This window comes from Oryzias latipes, chromosome 10 (assembly GCF_002234675.1).
Source record: "Oryzias latipes chromosome 10, ASM223467v1".
Classification (NCBI taxonomy): Eukaryota; Metazoa; Chordata; class Actinopteri; order Beloniformes; family Adrianichthyidae; genus Oryzias; species Oryzias latipes.
Window position 1 is genome coordinate 15,697,796 of NC_019868.2, and position 17,432 is coordinate 15,715,227.

Consider the following 17,432-nt stretch of genomic DNA (forward strand, 5'->3'; position numbering starts at 1 on the left):
ACTCATAATTCTAAGTTTTCAAGTCAAGTTGACTTGTTGACTACTTCAGTTTCTTAGTTGTTAGAAATTGAAGCAGTTAACAAGTCGACTCGACTTGAAAATTGAGAAATTATAGCCAACAAGTCAACTTGACGTAATAACTGAAGATTTAGAGAGCCCAACAAGTCAACCCGATTTGAAACTGAGAATTTGGAGCAGTCAACAAGTCGACTCAACTTTAAAACTGAGAAATTAGATTACCGTAGTCAAAAAGTCGAAGTTGCATGAAATTCTGAGTTCTTTCAACTTTTCTCTTTAAAGTTCAAGTGTTAGTTATACAAACTTTAAATTTAGGTAAAAAGCTGCTGTAACCTCAATCTGATAACCTGATTGAGGAAATTCAACAGGTTCATTTTGCAAATATAGGAGAATGTTCATCAAAGCTAAAGAAAGAGTTTAATGCAAAGACTGAAGAACACCTATCGTGGATGATCAAAACCTGCTGCAGACCGTTACTAAATATAAATAGTTAAGTGCTTTGACATATCAAGGGGAAGTCTTTGAAACCAGCAAGGGAACATATAAAGTAAGGGCCAAAAAGCAAATCACAACAACAGTAATTACCAAAAAGGAGTCTACACTAATTATAAATCGAGCAGCAAAGTCTGAGGCACAGATTACTGCTTACTGAAATTACCTAAATGTCATTCTAGCATAGAGTCCATGATTGTAGCTTGCAATATTGATATGGTGTCTGTCTGTCACACACACACTCACACAGACCATCATTCCTTTGTCTCTAGTCTAACAATTTCATCTAAGTCTACCTTAATGTGGAGCAGCTTAGAGATCCTCCATTCCCCCTGCGTATAACAAGCACGAAGCTCAACATTCAAAAGCTCAAGCACAAGGACATCAAGCTGATATTAATGCAGCAGGTGTCACTCAACCAGAACACATTTGTACCCAGGTGTCCATACCCTATTTTGAACAGGCCTCATAAGCTGCTCTGCATTCTGCTCACAAAAACACTTGAAGCAGAGTTATTATAGCGTCTGTACCGATTGTAACTATGCTGGATCCAGCAGTCATCGCCAATTAGATAGACCCCACTGAAGCGAGTTAGTTGACAAGCAACCCCCTAGGTCTTCACTGTGATGTATGAAGGAATAATGAGTTGGAGGCTTGCCTTCTCGTGCATTTCTTTCTCTGATTATTGTCTAAAAAGGAGCGAAACGTACAGGAGTCACGCAGGTGATTCACAGACCAACTACTACATCAGTAATTTACATCCCTGCGCTGGGCTGAGATAGGGTTCATGCATAGTTGAATGCGAGGCTAAATGTTAATAATTTAGGCTTACTTGGAACACCAGCCTAAATCTTTGATTGGTGGGATGTACCCACAGTGGTTTGAGGTCTGGAGAGCAAATATTTACATGAAATCCAGTGTCAGGAAGTAGATCCAACCAAAGGTTTGTGGTAGTATAACATGTTGCTCAAACTGAGTTACTATATCTGAATCTATCTGTTCAAATTTCTAAAACTGACATCTTTTGCTATGTCATTCAGTAGCATTAAATTCTGAACAACAGCAGTCCAGACAAGAATCAATTAGAATAGGTTTCTGTTTATGCAGAACAAAATGGTAGCAGTAGTTTGAAATGCTTGATGTCCCTTAAGCATATTTTCTCCTATTCCTTAATTTGGTTCTAGATGAAGACCACGAGACATCAGGGGATTTTGGCAGCGGCGATGCAGTTCTTCTCCTTGATGACCAGGAGGAGGAGCCATCACAGGTTGGACGGAGCCAACAGAAGAAGAGACGGGGCCGAATCCACCCTCGGGGAACTATTGAAGACGATGAAGATGAGGAAGAGGACAAGGATGATGAAATTGGCTACATCTGGTAGCTCCCTTTCATGATAATTTGCCATCATCTGACCAGGAAACTAACTCGGCACAGATCTGAAGCCATTCCAATGTCTCTTCCTCCACTTACCTTGGCAGCAGTCCATTGTTTGGTTCTTGAACCGGCCCTATAAATTCTGTCTTTCATCCTAATCTCTCACCCTTCAGAGAAGTCTTCATCAATACTTTCAGAGAACTAAATAGAATCCAACTATTGTGAAGTCCCTTAAGAATCCTTCCATTTGTCCACCTCTTGCTTTGACCCTCTGTAGAACTTTTACCCTCTCCCATCCGTTGGACTATCCTTTTTATCCATGTATCTCCATCCTCTCTAGTTGCCGTATGTCTTTCTCAGTGTCTGATGGGTCTGTGAGCCAGGAAGCATTTGCAGATGTACTGGATGTAAATATGGTTTCTCCAGGGAAGCTTGATTGCACATTCTTCTTCTGGTTGATTCATCAGCAGTTCATTCTCTTGTCCTTTGTTTCAACGTTGGGCTCCTTCCAGAATTCAACAATGTTTCATTGACGCCACAGTTCCAGCCTCTGAGATGCCCCCGCTCCCCTCTCTATTGTTTCATGGAAGACTGTAAATTATTTAATTGTTGAATGTTCCAGAAAGTCAAGGAAGCAATGAGATTAATGATGTATTGTCGTTGTTGTTGCATGTTTCTCATCGTGTATCTGTAAAAGAGAGATTTACCTGGCCAGGTCCAGCTCTATGCATCTCAAACAGAAAGTGATGCCTATTTGGCTGCTACAGTACTTTGTTGCTATGTTAATGCTGTCTAGTGTCCTTTTGGTTCTCCCAATCTCAGGAGATGGAAAGCTGCATTGCAGAGGGATAACAGGATGAAGAAAAAAAAAGTGAACTGCAAGGCCTGCATTGCAAGTCTCAGCTGGCTGTTATTTTGCTTTTTGCTCAGTAGGCCTGCTCAGGCCTTTTGACTGCTTATGGACATCAGAAGAAGCCACTGCTCCTGAGCTGGGGGGACAAACGACGTCGAGCAGAGACGTCTGCTCTGCCTCCCGACATTGGATTTGTTCAGTGATTTGAAAATTGAAATGTTCACTATGTCAACAACGTGAAGTTTTATTTGTAACTTTGAAAATTTAAGTAAAGTGGCACATTGAGTGTCTTTTGAACCTAAGCGGTTGTTGTCAACTTGTCACTTGTTCTCTTCTTGGTCCTTTTTCGTCTTGTACATTAAATCTTAATTCACCCCTTATGGATGAAAAAAAATGAATGGAAACTCTCAAATTACTTTTAGACTTTTTAATACATTTCTCTGGCTTGCTCTTTTTCTTTTCCAGCCTGGATGTTTTTTTCTTTAGTTACAAAGTGCTCCATCAGCTCTGACCTTTTCCAACCTTGACAAAGGCAGCTCTCCCCGTTAGAGGCAGACATAAATGGTAGCAGCTGAAAATGCTCTCATCACTTTCCTTTCAGAGAGAAGAAAAAGTCACCAGCAACCAAAGGAAACACGGGGACTTAATGAGTGTTTTTGTAATATCACCGGCTAATAGGACAGCTGACCCCACAAGCTTGAAACACACTGTTCAGCACTTTGAAAACATACTGTACCAACAAGAAGGGTCTGAAATGGCAACCAGATCTAAACGTTTTTAGTAGTCAGCAACCTGGTAAGACATAGCAACTCTCTTTGAACTATACATGCAGCCATGCAGGGACTTCTATGATGAAAAATGAACGATGTTGTTGTTTCGTACTGTAGCAAGTATGGAATGCGGATATTGTTTGTACAAATTCTGTCAAAAATACTTCACTTTTGTGTGTTGGAAAAAATTAATTTAGTTCTTCTTATCAAAGCTAAGATAAAATATTATAAATCTGGTAGAGAAAAACTGCTTCTGTCTGAGCATCTGCTTCTCACATGCAGGTGTCGGTTCAATGCCAAAAAAAGCAGGATATGTCATTCAGAATATCTAAAAAGAATCTTGGATCGCGAAAAAAAACACTGCATATTTATGAAGAAAATTCTAAATCCGAGTGTTGCAGTTTTTAATCATTTGGTAGTTTATTTAGTAACGCATCGATCACGCTGTGCTCAATTTTTACCCCCCAGCTTCTTCACACACACGCAGTGTCTCATAACCGATTTTTTTTTCTCCGCTCTTGTTCTCACTTTCCTGGAGTGAGTTCCATCTTCCATCACAGTGAGGGGAATCTTTTATCCTCGGGGCACTTTGTTGCTCTATTTTATTTCTCTATTAGCTGCTTCTTCATCATGCTCAGATGGCCTCCCTGCTGGGTGGATCCTCACAGCAACACTGGGTCTTCATAGAGAGTGGGGATGCTTATCCCAGCTGAAGTTTGTTTTTCTGCTTTTGGGGTGTTCCACTTTATTTTTTTAAATTCACTCAATCTCACACCTTTTTAGTAAGATGGTTGTCTCTTAATTGAGATTTTTTATATGTTGAAGGCTGATTAATTAATCCAAATTGTTAAGTTGAAGTGTAAATGTAAACAAGAAGACACATAAAATTGTTATCATATTCTAAAATGTTAAAAGAAGAATTTCTCTGTTGCATGATATGATGCAGTTTCAGATGTGCACAGGTATCATATTCCCGGCCTCGATGCCCTGTTTTTTACAGGTTTTCCAACTAAACTACCATTCTTATTGTCTTGACGTTCATTAGTCGGACTAATAAAGCCACTTGGATGAGTGATGAAATGTTTCAAGGAAGACAATCTTAAGTCCAGATGCCATGACTCAACTTTAAGACATCAGCTCCTGAAACCATCTTCAACATATCATTGTTATTGCTGTTGACATTGGTAAAACACACCTGACCCAAGTAATAAGCAGCAGATGGGACAGGGTTTTTGAAAAACCACTATAGGGTTTAAACTCCAGAGTCTGAAACAGCTGGTTCATGGTATAAATGTCATTGCTTAACAGTTCTATACCATCACATTTTACATTTTTCATGGTTTTTTTTATTCCTGTAAAGATACAGCATTGCATTTTAACCCTTGTGCTATCCTAGGCACTTTAACATTAGTAGTTGGGTCATCTAGACCCACTAGACAGTGCGCTGAACCTTTTTTCTTCAATGATTTGTGATCTTCACTGGTTCCATGGATTACATGGAATCTTCTCCACCTTTATCCACCTGTGTCATGGTAGGGATAACAAGTCAATGTAAGGGTGGGGTCATCTAAGATAGCACAAGGGTTAACCGGTTTATGGATTTACTTCATCAAAAGATATTAAAAAGCACCAAGAAAACAAAGCAAGCCCCTACTAACGCACCTTTGCATATCTGCTATGCACCAACTTCAGAGTCTGCCGACGAAATTTATGGATCACTGCTCTAAAGCAGATTTTAGTAATTGGCCAAAAATTCTGTCATGATTAGGCATCATCAATTTTCTAATCTGTCATAACGCACCATTTCCACTCTCTGTTTTTCATGCTTGACTGCAGCTGAGCCAGCTTGCAGAGACCCTGAAAGGATCAGACCCCCTCACAGCCCTGAGCAAAGATATTTTGCATCATTTATTCCCATTTATTACCCAACAAAATTACTCTAAATTACAAATCACTGCCAACAAGCTTCTCCTGGTGATAAATTTAACGTTTTTGACAGGAATTATAAATAAAAATGAACCATTGAATTGAAGGGGGGAAAAAATTAGAAAACAAAAACAGTTGGGTGATGTGTTTACAGTGTTTATTTTTATGTATGATTTTTCAAATGCATTTGTATTTTTTTTCAAGATTCCCCAAGTAACCTTGTCACCTGTAAGAAAAAAAATACAAAATTCTTCTTTAGTACATCCTGTTTTTATGAACATAGCGTCACACTGGCGCCCTCTAGTGTTGGGCTGTTTTCTACTAGATTTTTACACTAGAATCTTGTGTAAAAATGAGTGCACAGTGCAGAAGACAGAGATCAACTGCTACATTTTGAAGACGATTATGCTGTTTTCATGTTTATTATGTAATAATCTATTTACAGTTGCATCAAACTCTTCGTTAAGACACACAAACATGTAATCTGCATATAAAGGCACTTCAAAGGAGTACAAAAATTATGACAAAAACTTTGGATTGTGGCTGCTGAAAAACTGAAATATTGGCATTAAACCTTACAGGGGGCATTTTGTCCTCTTTTTATAGAAAATAAAAAAGCATTTAACTTTTCACAACAAACAACATTTTCTTAGAGTCAAAGACAGTCTACGTTTTTTAATTGAGTCTCAGAGATGCTTTACGCCCTCTCTCACCATCCATTACGCTGAGCTGCAACATCCACATCTATGATTCGAGGGAGCCGACCGCTCGCACCTCCCTCCAAATAGCCGGACTTTACTGCCGGTGCATCTGACAGCCTCCTTTTGCTCTTGTTGAGGTCTAGACAAACAGTCAAACCATATGACGTGACAGCTACAAAGTGCACAATAGATATCCAAATGATACCAAGAATGATTCTCACCTGAAATGGCTAATAACATTTTACGTCTGGCTCCAAAAGTGGAGACGCCCACCTCTTTTAGATCATCATCAGATAAAGTGAGGAATGTCTGATAGTCAATCTGTCATAAGGAGAGTCATTCAGAATGCATCACTCACCCAGACATTGTTCTGGTGGATCAAGGTCAATTTTCTGTGCACAAGCTTACTTCTTGTTGCTCAAACACATCAATGTATTTGATCAGGCCAAGTTGATTGAGCAACTCATGCAAGTCATCTGTCACACTAGGGGAGGGACTTTGCTGGCTGCAGGTTAACGTCCTCCTTGAAGAACTTTCAAAGAAGCTGCTGCTTACAAAACCCTCCGCTAAACATTGAAGTTCAGAGGTCAACTCCACCAGTGAATGAAGTAAAAAAAATGCTTAGAGTGGTTTTTATTTCCCTTTAAAACAGTCAAGACTTACGTGGTGTGTCGCTCCTGTTTGTGCTCATTGAGGATGCAAATGAAGGAAAAGAAGAGGTGGAGGATGAGAGGGTTGCTGGGGGTGAGATGGGGGAGGACGGAGAGGAAGAAACAATACGAGATGTTGATCCACGTCTGTCTCTCCAGTTCTCAGAGTTACTGCCGTTACACGCCTTTCCCGTCTGAGCAGCCCAAGACTAAGGAGACACATGGAAGCAGTCACAACAATCATCTTTTTAGCTGCTCCTGTAGGTTTAATCAATCTCAATAAAAATTGTAATTTTTCATTTTTATTGTCATTTACATCCCCTGTCATGCAGGCCAATCAGGCTTTTGCCGCATAAATAAAGAATCACAACTAATAACATTAAATGAGCTTCAAGGCAATAACCTACTTTAGCCAATGTACTTTTAAATCAAAAATAATCAATCAAAAGTACAATTTCACAACTGGCAGATTTGCACCTGCTGCTGATTGTTGTTGGTGGTGCTTAGATAAGGCTTGTAGCTACGGCGGTTGATGGTGCGGAGTTCCTTGACAGCTTCAGCTGGCATTGACTTGGAGAAACCGAGGCCACTCCAGGTATCAGTTGGCGTGCGGACCTCAGTGACCACCGGCTTCCTCTGCATTGCTGACAACACAAACTAAATTTGTCATTTACATGAAAAAAGTCAAAGAAATGCTTGTTTTCAAGCAAGACTCTGATGTTTTAAAGAGACTTTGGTCTGAAGATACTGTAGGTGCTACACAAAAGATTCGGCAGCACCTACACAAAGCTGGGCCATTGTGTACTCTTCATATTGACCCTCAGTTCTTTCATTCCACGTCTGTTTTGAGGCCCAGACCTAAACCAGCTCTTTCCATAAGGTAAATAAAGAATCACGATCAGTAGAACTTCTTTCCAGCATGCATAGCGCTACAGAATTCAGACTGCAAAGTCTAGCACACTCACTCCAAAAGGGTCTCCACGCCTTTGAATGTGTGATGAGAATGGCAACAACCCTCCACTCAGAGTGCAATATCAACAAGACTGTTTCTGGTGGGCTGTCGTTAAAAGTGTGCATGTGTGTTTCTGTGTGAGTAAATGCCCCGCTCATAGGCTGGCATATGGACATCTTAATGACTGAGAGGCAGATGGCCCATTCAGACTGCTTATTCATAATCCCATAAAACAACACTGTGGGAATTTGGTAGCATTTGGCTGCAGCTTCTCTCAGTGTGCATGACAAATGAGGCAGAGTTTGCTGGATATTTGTCGTTTCTAAGGGCAGAAGTGTGTGCGAGGATGTCCAGATCCACGTGTGGTCATATCAGCATTGTGAACCTATGGCAGTGTGAGAGTCAGTGCTACTCTGTTATAACTTTGGCACACAGCAGCCCGTAAAAAGCTCTCAATCATGAGTCGCTCTAGTAGATATCATGTCTGTTCAACATCCTCTCGGTTAAATCCCTACCTCGGTGTGGGATGTCAGCTTGCACCCCCAAAATATTACTGAATTCTTTACAAAATACAAGGCATGCAAAAGATATGCAATGCCTTTGTTTATTATTCAAATGTATTATTTATATATAATTAAAATTTTAAATAAACGTGGCATTGTACTTCAAAAGCAGAACGTTACTCATTTAAAAGAGTATTTTCATTATCCAGACCCTATAACAAATCCACCTATCAATCATCTTTTGATATATTTTAAAACTGCTTCCAGTGGCCATTTAATTATGATTATGAATTTTTTGGCCAAAATCAAACAACCTGTGTAATTTTCTAGGGCATAGTTTCTGCATAGCGCCAGTAGTTTGTTAGAAATTCATTTTTGAATTTTGGGCTGGACTGTTGGTGCGGAATGAGCCTGCCTTCATTTCCCATCACCCCTTTGTTTACACTCTTTCACTGCCTTACAGCCTCTCGTACATCCAACACAACATTACTGGTGCAACAAAAATGGCGAGCAACATAGGCGAAATCCAGCCGTTCACTTTACCCAGATGTCAGCACAGAAGAAAACAAAGACGTAAATGGATCTTTTTGTCCGCACATGGGAAGGCTGTGACTCACCAACGGTCAGGGCTACATGCCTTTTCCAATGGCATTTTTTCCTCATCACTTGAGTCATGATGATTTGAATAAATACATCTCAGAAATGTAGTTATAAGTTTGGTTTTCTGAGTAAAATGCCACAATAACATGTTAAAACATGAAAAAAACTATTTTTATTTGAGTGGGTCTTTAAAAGGATTTTAATTTCTCAATAAGACAGATTCAAATAGTAAACCTTTAGATGTACCAACCTCTGGTTGCGAGTAGTTTCTTTTTTTCGTAATCATAATCCTGTGAAACACATAAAGCAAATAGAGAAGGTCAATAATGCATGAAATTGATTTCGTTTTTCTTTTCTGGTTGTTCAGGAAAGGTTGTAAGAAAACCAATTTAAAATAGGAAAAAAAGCTTAAGAGATTGAAACACTCATGCTGCTTTTAAGGGGTACTCATTAATCCTCCATGGAGAAACATTCTGAGTAAGAGGGGAAGAAAAAAAAACATCAGATCAACAAATCAACAAACATGACTTGTGTGCTGTTTTGAGTCCAACTTGTGTGTTCATTTTGGCATCAAAGTGACAGGATTTGCATCTCTGCTTGTATTACTCATCCATCAAATTTGACTGTTTATCCAATGAAAATGATTTTTTTTGTAGAAGGGGAACATTTTCTGAGAAAACAAGCTAAATTCCTGTTTGGCTTTACCTCATCCTTGGATGAGTCAGCACAGACATTTGGAGGCAAAGTCACGTCACTCCTCAGGCTGTTCCTCCTCTCAGCCCTCCCTCCCTTTGTCTCTGGGTTCAACAGTCTGCCACATCCAGGAGACACACACAGACGGAGGGTAAGAGCAAGCAAGGTGAACGTCTAATGAATACACGCCACATCGCGGGCCTTATTAATCCTTCATCGCTCTGACAGAAATAATTCTGTTGAAGAATTTCAAAGACAATGTCATGAAGCTTTATAAATATCCAGCACAATTAATGAGAGCTGTGGTGTTAAAGCTGTATGGCTCTAATTAAGCTTAAGAAAGGAGAGTACTAGGTTCTCCTTTGCATGACAGACTTTGTGATTTATAGATTCTGGAAAGACATCCATCCATCAAACTTTATTCAGACAAAAGATGAGACAACATGTTCTCCAGGTCAAACTTTTAAATAAAAGTCAGGGTTCGTTTCTTTCACAGAAATAAAAACAGTTAATGAACATCTATCCCAATTGGTGATTTTAAGACTGCTGACCTGTATGAGATTGCTTGTCCTGTTGAATGCCTTCTGCCCTGGCTCAGAACCTTGTTAACGTCAGGAGTTTGCAGGCTCCTTCTTCGACCATTCAGCCCAACCCTGCTGATGCCGTTTGCTGCATCACTCATCTCTGGGTCCTCATCTTCAGACTGACCCGACTGGTACTCGTTTTCAAGAATCTGAGAAGGAAGAAACATTGAAATTATATTTTGAGCTTGTGAGAGAGAAATGTCTGTTATCCGACAGAACTTTTGTTTTCCCCAAAAGTTCATGATTCATCACCTTCTCCAGTGGCCGGTTGTCTGTTCCCCTCAGCCCTGACCTGCACTCTTCAGGAGAAGGAGCGAGTCCTGGAGGAGGTGAAAGTCGGGGCTTACCACCAGACCCAATTTCTGTGGATGACACAGGTAAAGAACCTGTGCACCAGAATGAAAAGCACAGAATGTTTTTCATATTACAAAAAAAATGTCCTGATTGACATAAACCTTTTAAAAGGATTTCAGAAATATGACCTTGGAAAAGTTACTATAAACAAAACCTTTGAAAAGATTGTGGGCAACAAAAGTTTTAATCATCATCATATTTTATTGCCAACACTTCAGTGGTGAAAAGCACATTTCTTAATCAATTTGAGTCAATATTTTTGTACAAACAGTAGAAAAAACAAAAGACAAAATTGCAAATAAAAACTGGAATAAATAAAAAAAACCTAATCAATGAAAATAGAAGTTATTTAATCTAAATCAGTCTCATGTATTAAAGATTTACAGGTCAGTCCATATTTATGAACATTTCTTACATTAATTTATTTTAAAGAAGAGAAAGTTTAATTTTTTTGGCGGAAATGTTCCTCAGAAACTGTCTTGGTAATGCAAATAAGAAACCAGACCACAAAATCATTGTTACTAATTATGTCTAATTAAGTCCCATTCCAATCTTTTCAAAACTAAAAAACCTGTAACGTTTTCTGTATAGTTTCTCCACAGCAGCAGAAGTTTATTAGAAATTCACCTCTGAGTTGTGGGCAGGACCGTTGGTGTGGAGTAAGCCTGCCCCTACTTTCTGTCATCCATCTGTTTACATTCTCTCCCGCTAGCTTACAGTCCCTCACAACCCAACCTAACATTACAGCTGCAACAAAAATGGTTAGCAATATTGGTGCAATCCAGTCATACAGATTTGAGCCAGATTCCAGCTCGTGGCTTGCTGTTGTAGTTTTCACTTCACAACTACAATCTCTTTCAAATAGCATTTTTGTGTTCGCTCCTGATTCACAACAATTTTAATCAAGAAATACTTAAAAAAGCCATTTTAGCCTACTTTTCTTTATATACGTCCTCCATCAAGAGAAAAATGCCAAAAGAACATGTTAAACACAAAAAACAATTTTCATCAGAATGGGGCTTAAAGCACACGTAAATGCAAATATCTATTATCTGTGAAATAATCCCATCAGAATTGAATCTGCCCTTTCCTTTATGCCCCTTGGATTGTTTTGGGAAAAAGCGGGAACTTTTTTTGTACGATAATGAATGTGAAGGACTATGATGGCAAGAAGCTCACCCTGCTCAGAGAGACGAAGTTGCTGTAGCAACATGTTGAGCCAGTAGTTGGTCACCCCACCTCCGGGAAGCACGGGGTCATGGCTCACTCCATTTATTTTTGCATGCTCAGAGGAGTCAAGTCCCAGGAGAGCACGACGGGCCTCATAAATATTGGAGATGTTGCGCTCCAGACCCTTCACCACCACCGACTGATGAATACACATCCACACAGATTCTTCTGTCAGTATTCCACTCACTGCAGCACACTGAGCTACAGGTATGAATACATTTGCATCCACGTTTTGAAATTAAACTGAATTTACAAGGTTTTCTGACTGATGCGAGGCATGTGAAATGAGCAAACCCTTTATTTTGTGGCCACAGAACTAAAGTAAATTAAAAGAGGTGAAACCGAGGGCTGACATAATTACAATTGTTTAATTGTGAGTGGAGAGTTTAGTGATAGAAAAGCATGTACCTTGCTGGTCTGCTTCACTTTTGGTTTGACACTAATGAATACCCCAAGATTTTGCATCATCTTAGCCAGCATGCAGGGATCTGCTGCTCCATCTTCTCGCATGTCAAACATCAGACACACAGGCAGACAGTCCTGAAAAAACACCCATGTGAAATTTAAAACAACAGACTACTATGAAGAAACCTCATGGGGAATTTAATTTAAGAGCAGGGAATGACAGATGGGGAATGCATATCTACTGGAAGGTAGGAATCTGCCAGAAAAAAACAAGAAGATTCCACTGTACCATGAGCTGCTGTCGAGCCAGACAGACTCCATCAGGGCTGCCCTGGATGAGCAGAGAGGGGGGACTCTGAGGGGCACTAAGGTCTGGCAGGATGATCTGGGTCTGAGTCTGCTGCATAATGCTCAGAAAGTGTGTTCCGTTCTGGCCCAACAGAAAAAGATGCTGCTGGGTGGTGACGTCCAGTTGGCTGCTTACTGCCCCACCTGGAACCTCTGAACCCAGTAGGAGGTCCATCAGGATGCAGGTCGCCTCCTATCAAGTGTTGATGTACACAAGCCAGTCATGATGGTGGACCTTGAAGGATGCGGGGAGGGGATCGGAAATAACTTGTGCCAACCTTTAAAGCGGCCGTGTTGCCTTGCAGTCCCCAGACGGTGCAGCAGTTTCCATAAAAAGAGGTTTGGGTTTGAGGCTGCAATGGGAGGGCCCTGAAATTTACGCTGACCCCAAAAGCCTGCACTACCTGCTGGATGAGTGGGGAACCTGCATCTGGAAGAGCCTGGGGTACCAGACTCACCGGCAGATCAAAAGTCAGTGACAGTGGTTGGAGGTCCTGGAGCAACATCAAGGAAACAAGATGATGGTGTTTCATTGATGCCTGTGTCAAGGCAGGAAAAGTATTTAAGATGAAAAGCACTTACTCTAATCCTCCTCCTGGCATCCTCCACCCCATCTATGGGTCCAGCAATTGAAACCTTACCAGAGCATGTAAAGAAATTATGAATGAATAAATGTTCCCATGGGAACATTGGAAGCATCATTTATAGAGCATCACCTGGTTGCTTTTTTCTCCTGCACTGTTGTGACGGTTGGAGTCAGGGAAGTGGATGTGACAGGATGTGGCATCCATCACCTTTTTGATGTTCCCTCCACCTTTTCCAATCACATGGGAGTGTTCTGTGTAGGCCACGTCCATTTTCAGAGTTACTTTGTTTACCTGCTTTTCATGTAAATGCTGGTGTAAATCGTGCATTAACCAGATCAAAGAACAGCTACTCATGATAAGGTTGTCACCTTGGTTTCCAGTACTTCAAGAATCTTCATTTTGGCTTCTATGACACCGGCTGGTTTACCTTCCACTTTCACATGTGGATCTGTTGAAAAAGCTCAGTTATTTGAGTTGATGCCTCAGTTTGGAAAGTTTTTTTTTATGAAAATAGACCAAAGTGTTTGCTCAGAAGTGTGAAGATGCTAAACAAAAACTGAAGACTTCAGCACCTTTTTTTGACTTTGCTCCTATCTTCAGCTTGGATGGCCATTTCACCTGAGTGTTAGTTTCTCGCATCACCTGTGGTAACACACAGACACAAACACAGCATCCCTCTGTTCACAACACAAAGGGACATTTGCATTTCAAAGCCTTCAACGATTTCCCCATTAAAACTTTAGCAACTTTAAACAGAGTTGGAAACTTAGATAATTAAGGTGTCACAGAGTGGTTTACTGATGTGGATGTTTAAAGTAAGAGCTGTCTGCAGAACAGAAGGTGTGGGTTTTCTCTTTTTTTTATTTTGAGTTTGTTCATTGAAATTTTTCAAGGAAGGAGCACTCACTCTCTCAAAAAACTCCTCTCCTGTCTCCCTGTCTTCACTCTTAGGAGCTAAAAGAAGAAAAGAAAAAACAGGCAAGGTTCAAATAATGTGCAGTCAGGTTGGGTGTTGCAGGTCCATAGTCTTCTGTTTAGAACATGAGTCAACATTTGTAAAATTTGCATTGCAAGTAGAACAAGAGGTCGCCTGGAACATAAACACTTTTTAAAAGGTCATCGCGCCATGGTGACATTTACGGGGTTCAAGAGGAGCTCCAGGAACGCCCTCATCTCCCCCTTATCACCACGGGTTACACTGGACTAAACTGAGGAATGAGAAAAGCTCAGTGTGGGGTTGAGCAACAAGGTGCTGGTTTGGGGAGACAACCGCAGTAATGCTGGCTTTCCTCCCCCTCACTTTAATTGCATTTATATAACCCCCAGTAGAATAAAGAAAAAAAAGGTTAAAATCAACTTTATATTTTTAAAGACCCACTCCAATGAAAATCGTGTTATAGTGTTTTTACATTTTAGTAGAATTTTTCTTATGATGGAGGACGTATCTAAAGATTAAGCCTAAAATTTTTGTGAATCAGAAGCAGATGAAAAAATGTTGTTTGAAAAAGCCTGTAGCAGTGATGTAGGTGCTAGAATCAGCAAGCCACAATCTCCCTGCTCCGCTCCATTCTAATGCATTCGCTTGCAGACAAATGGATTAATGTATGACTTCGTTTTCCCTGTCCAGGCCGGCAACTGGCTCAAAACTGTACGGCTGGATGGCTATGAGTTTGCTTGCCGTATGTGTTGAAGTGGTAATGTTATGTTGGATTTGAAAGGGGTTGTAAGCTAGCGAGAGAGCGTGTAAACAGATGGATGATGGGAATTAAGGGTGGGCTTTCTCAGCGCTAACAGTCCCACCCATGACTCAGAGGCAAATTTTTGATGAACTACTGCCACTCTGCTCTGTTGTCCTGGAAAATGTCACAGGATTTTTCTTTTTAATTTTGGCCCAAAAAAAAACACTGGGGAGCCTTTTACAATAGATCAAAAGATGAGTGGGACTTTAAAAAGCTAAATTAGCCAACCGTCATTGTTTACATCAATATTTCACTGTCAGTTTCCTCTGTGACCCAAAGGAGGAACTTGTCACAAATCTGCCAAGCAGCGGTAGCCAACAGAAGCAGTCACCTCTGCTCTCCAGACAGGATTGATAAAAGGAAAAAGGAGATCTGAATGTGTAAGTCATTGCAGATGATAAATTACAGTGATGCACCAACAGGGCTTTGCTGGATCACAGCTACTGATGGGAGCAGCAGTGCTGCAGCCAGCTGGCTGCCCTGACAGACTCATGGGTTCAGGCGAATAACAACCTCAACACACAGGAGAACTTGTAGGAAATGTGGCCTGCCAGGTAAATTGAATTTTTTTTTTAAAAAAAGCCTCCCTTTACCACCAGAAAAAAAAAACAAGGTGTCATTTCACTCACCATATAACATGGATTCGAGCTTTTTCCTGTCAATCCTGAATCTTTCTTCCACCCACTCTGGATCCAGAGTTGGCCTTGTTGTATCCTTCTGCACAGCAGAACTTGCTCCTCCATTCTCAGCTTCCTCCTTTTCCTTTTTGTCATGTTGGGCCCCTTTGGGGTCAGGCTTTGCTGCTGAGTCATGTTCTATGTTACTTCCTAGTTCGGGCTGCTGAGGTGCTATGGTGTCCTGAGAAACCCCAGAAGTCTCCTCTGTGGTGGTGGTGGCCATAGCAGGACTGAGCCCTCGTCAGTGTTTGTGTGACTTGTGTTTGTGCATGTGTGTGACCAAGGAGACCAGCATGGAAAGGGAAGAGGGGAGAGAGGGGTAAGAAACACCCCGGTTAGTTGTCTCCAATACTCCACCCCCTTTAGTTAATTGAGAATATAAATGAGTTCATTGATTTAGAATTAGAGCTTCTTAAATATTCAAAGAAACTGTCACTGACATTATGCTGAAGGCAAGTCTCTTCTTTTCACCATATAAGCAAGAAATCTCATTGAAATAAAACACATAAGATGATAATCAGGTCATTCTGAGTGAATCTTGAAATCCACAGCTGAAAAATCACAGATTATATCAGATGATAAAGTCACATGACAAACCTTCAAATCACACTGTGCTCATGAACCAAATGCACTGTGAGGTCATCTTCACAGCAGTACACACAGCTGACCAAACAAACTCATGTCCTGGTTTTCCACTGCACCTCAGCTCACATCTGTCCTCCCTACAGAAGGTTTTCAGATTTCGAAGGTTCTGATAAGGGGAAGTCTTTGAAGATACACTCCAATTAAAGTTGGGTTTTTGGTCTTTTCAACGCGTAGTTGCATTTTTCTGATGATAGAAGACACATGTAAAGGCAATTAAGCTTAAATTGCATGTATGAGTCAGGAGAAGATGAAACAATGCCATTTGAAAAAGCTTGTAGTTGTTGTATAAATTACAATTGGTGGGCCATAAGCTTCCTGCTCAGCTCCATTCTGATGCATCCACTTGCAGGAAAAAAACAGATCTACTTACGTCTTTGTTTTCCTCGTCCGAGCTGGCAGATCGAAACTGTGCGGCTGGATGGCTACAATATTTCTCGCCATTTTTGTTGCACCGGTAATTTTATGTTGGGGGTGTGGGGGTAAGCTAGCAGGAGTGAGTGTAAACAGATGGATGATGGGCTTACTCCACGTCAACAATCACACAACTCAGAGAGGAATTTCTAATAAATTCCTGCTGCTCTGCAGAAACTATGTCCTTGAAAATGACTTTTTTGATTTTATCTAAAAACACCATAACGATCATTTGTACAATTTTACAATATAGCAAAAACTGATCGGAGTGGGGCTTTAAAAATGTCTTGAAAGCAAGTGATGAGCTCCTAAGAAAGCATGTAAACTGTGCAATGTGAAAATGTTAGAATAAGAAAAAGATGCAACTATCATTTTGTAATTTATACCAGCTTTAAAAAATCCCAGTCAAGGTTTACTCTTTTCTTCTAACCAACACACCACCAGGCAGCCAATCTTTAATAACTCTTACCTGACATGATTTAGTCCCTATTTTCCCGCTAAAACCAGGACACTGATTTCATGCAGAAACTGTCAACAACCTTGTGCCCGACCGACTTATATTTAGCACCTGTCTGTTTAATCCTCCTGAAAGCCCCAGTATGTTCTGATCATTTTTGCTAATTAAAACAAAATGATGCTGCAGCTGCTAATTAGTCACAATTTGGATGCAAACCTGAACTGGCCTGATAATTAAATGCAGGTTGGACATCGTGCGTTACAAAATTAGTCTGATGAAACTAAACCTACAAAAAATAAGTCTACAAGCAGCCGAATGATAAGGAAAAGATGTAGAACGTTAATGTAGTATGATGATATTGGTGTTTGAATGTGCACACGGACATGTGCCACATGAGAAAGTACTGAATCCAAGCAACAACGCTTAAATGTTGTAATAAGTCAGGTTAATACTTTTATTTGGC

General features: G+C 40.4%; 2 protein-coding genes across 6 annotated transcripts in view; one reads left to right on the forward strand and one right to left on the reverse strand.

The window, feature by feature from the left end:
- spock1 (SPARC/osteonectin, cwcv and kazal like domains proteoglycan 1) overlaps nt 1–3,039 on the forward strand; it is a 140,057-nt gene extending 137,018 nt beyond the window's left edge. The window contains exon 12 of the mRNA XM_011480201.2: nt 1,695–3,039. Within this exon, the coding sequence (XP_011478503.1) occupies nt 1,695–1,891 (197 nt within the window). The 3' untranslated portion in view covers nt 1,892–3,039. The remainder of the gene's footprint in view (nt 1–1,694) is intronic.
- A 2,534-nt stretch (nt 3,040–5,573) lies between these two features.
- On the reverse strand, nt 5,574–17,085 carry LOC101172590 (protein bicaudal C homolog 1). Of its 5 annotated transcripts, none has more exons than XM_020706594.2 (22): nt 16,982–17,085; nt 16,054–16,285; nt 15,409–15,712; nt 13,948–13,994; nt 13,613–13,682; nt 13,409–13,488; nt 13,170–13,331; nt 13,036–13,089; nt 12,732–12,947; nt 12,395–12,646; nt 12,109–12,240; nt 11,650–11,839; nt 10,369–10,502; nt 10,084–10,265; nt 9,545–9,650; nt 9,090–9,129; nt 7,262–7,428; nt 6,798–6,993; nt 6,543–6,700; nt 6,356–6,455; nt 6,147–6,273; nt 5,574–5,659 (listed from the first exon to the last, which is right to left on the reverse strand). In XM_020706594.2, the coding sequence occupies exons 3-22, from the start codon at nt 15,677–15,679 to the stop codon at nt 5,656–5,658; spliced, it is 2,688 nt and encodes an 895-aa protein (XP_020562253.1). In that variant the 5' UTR covers nt 15,680–15,712; nt 16,054–16,285; nt 16,982–17,085; the 3' UTR covers nt 5,574–5,655. The 5 variants fall into 5 exon arrangements, with proteins under 5 accessions (XP_020562253.1, XP_023814952.1, XP_020562252.1 ...); XM_023959184.1 differs by having other exon boundaries at nt 10,369–10,436; nt 13,170–13,334; XM_020706593.2 differs by having other exon boundaries at nt 13,170–13,334.
- Between the last annotated feature and the right edge of the window lie 347 nt (nt 17,086–17,432).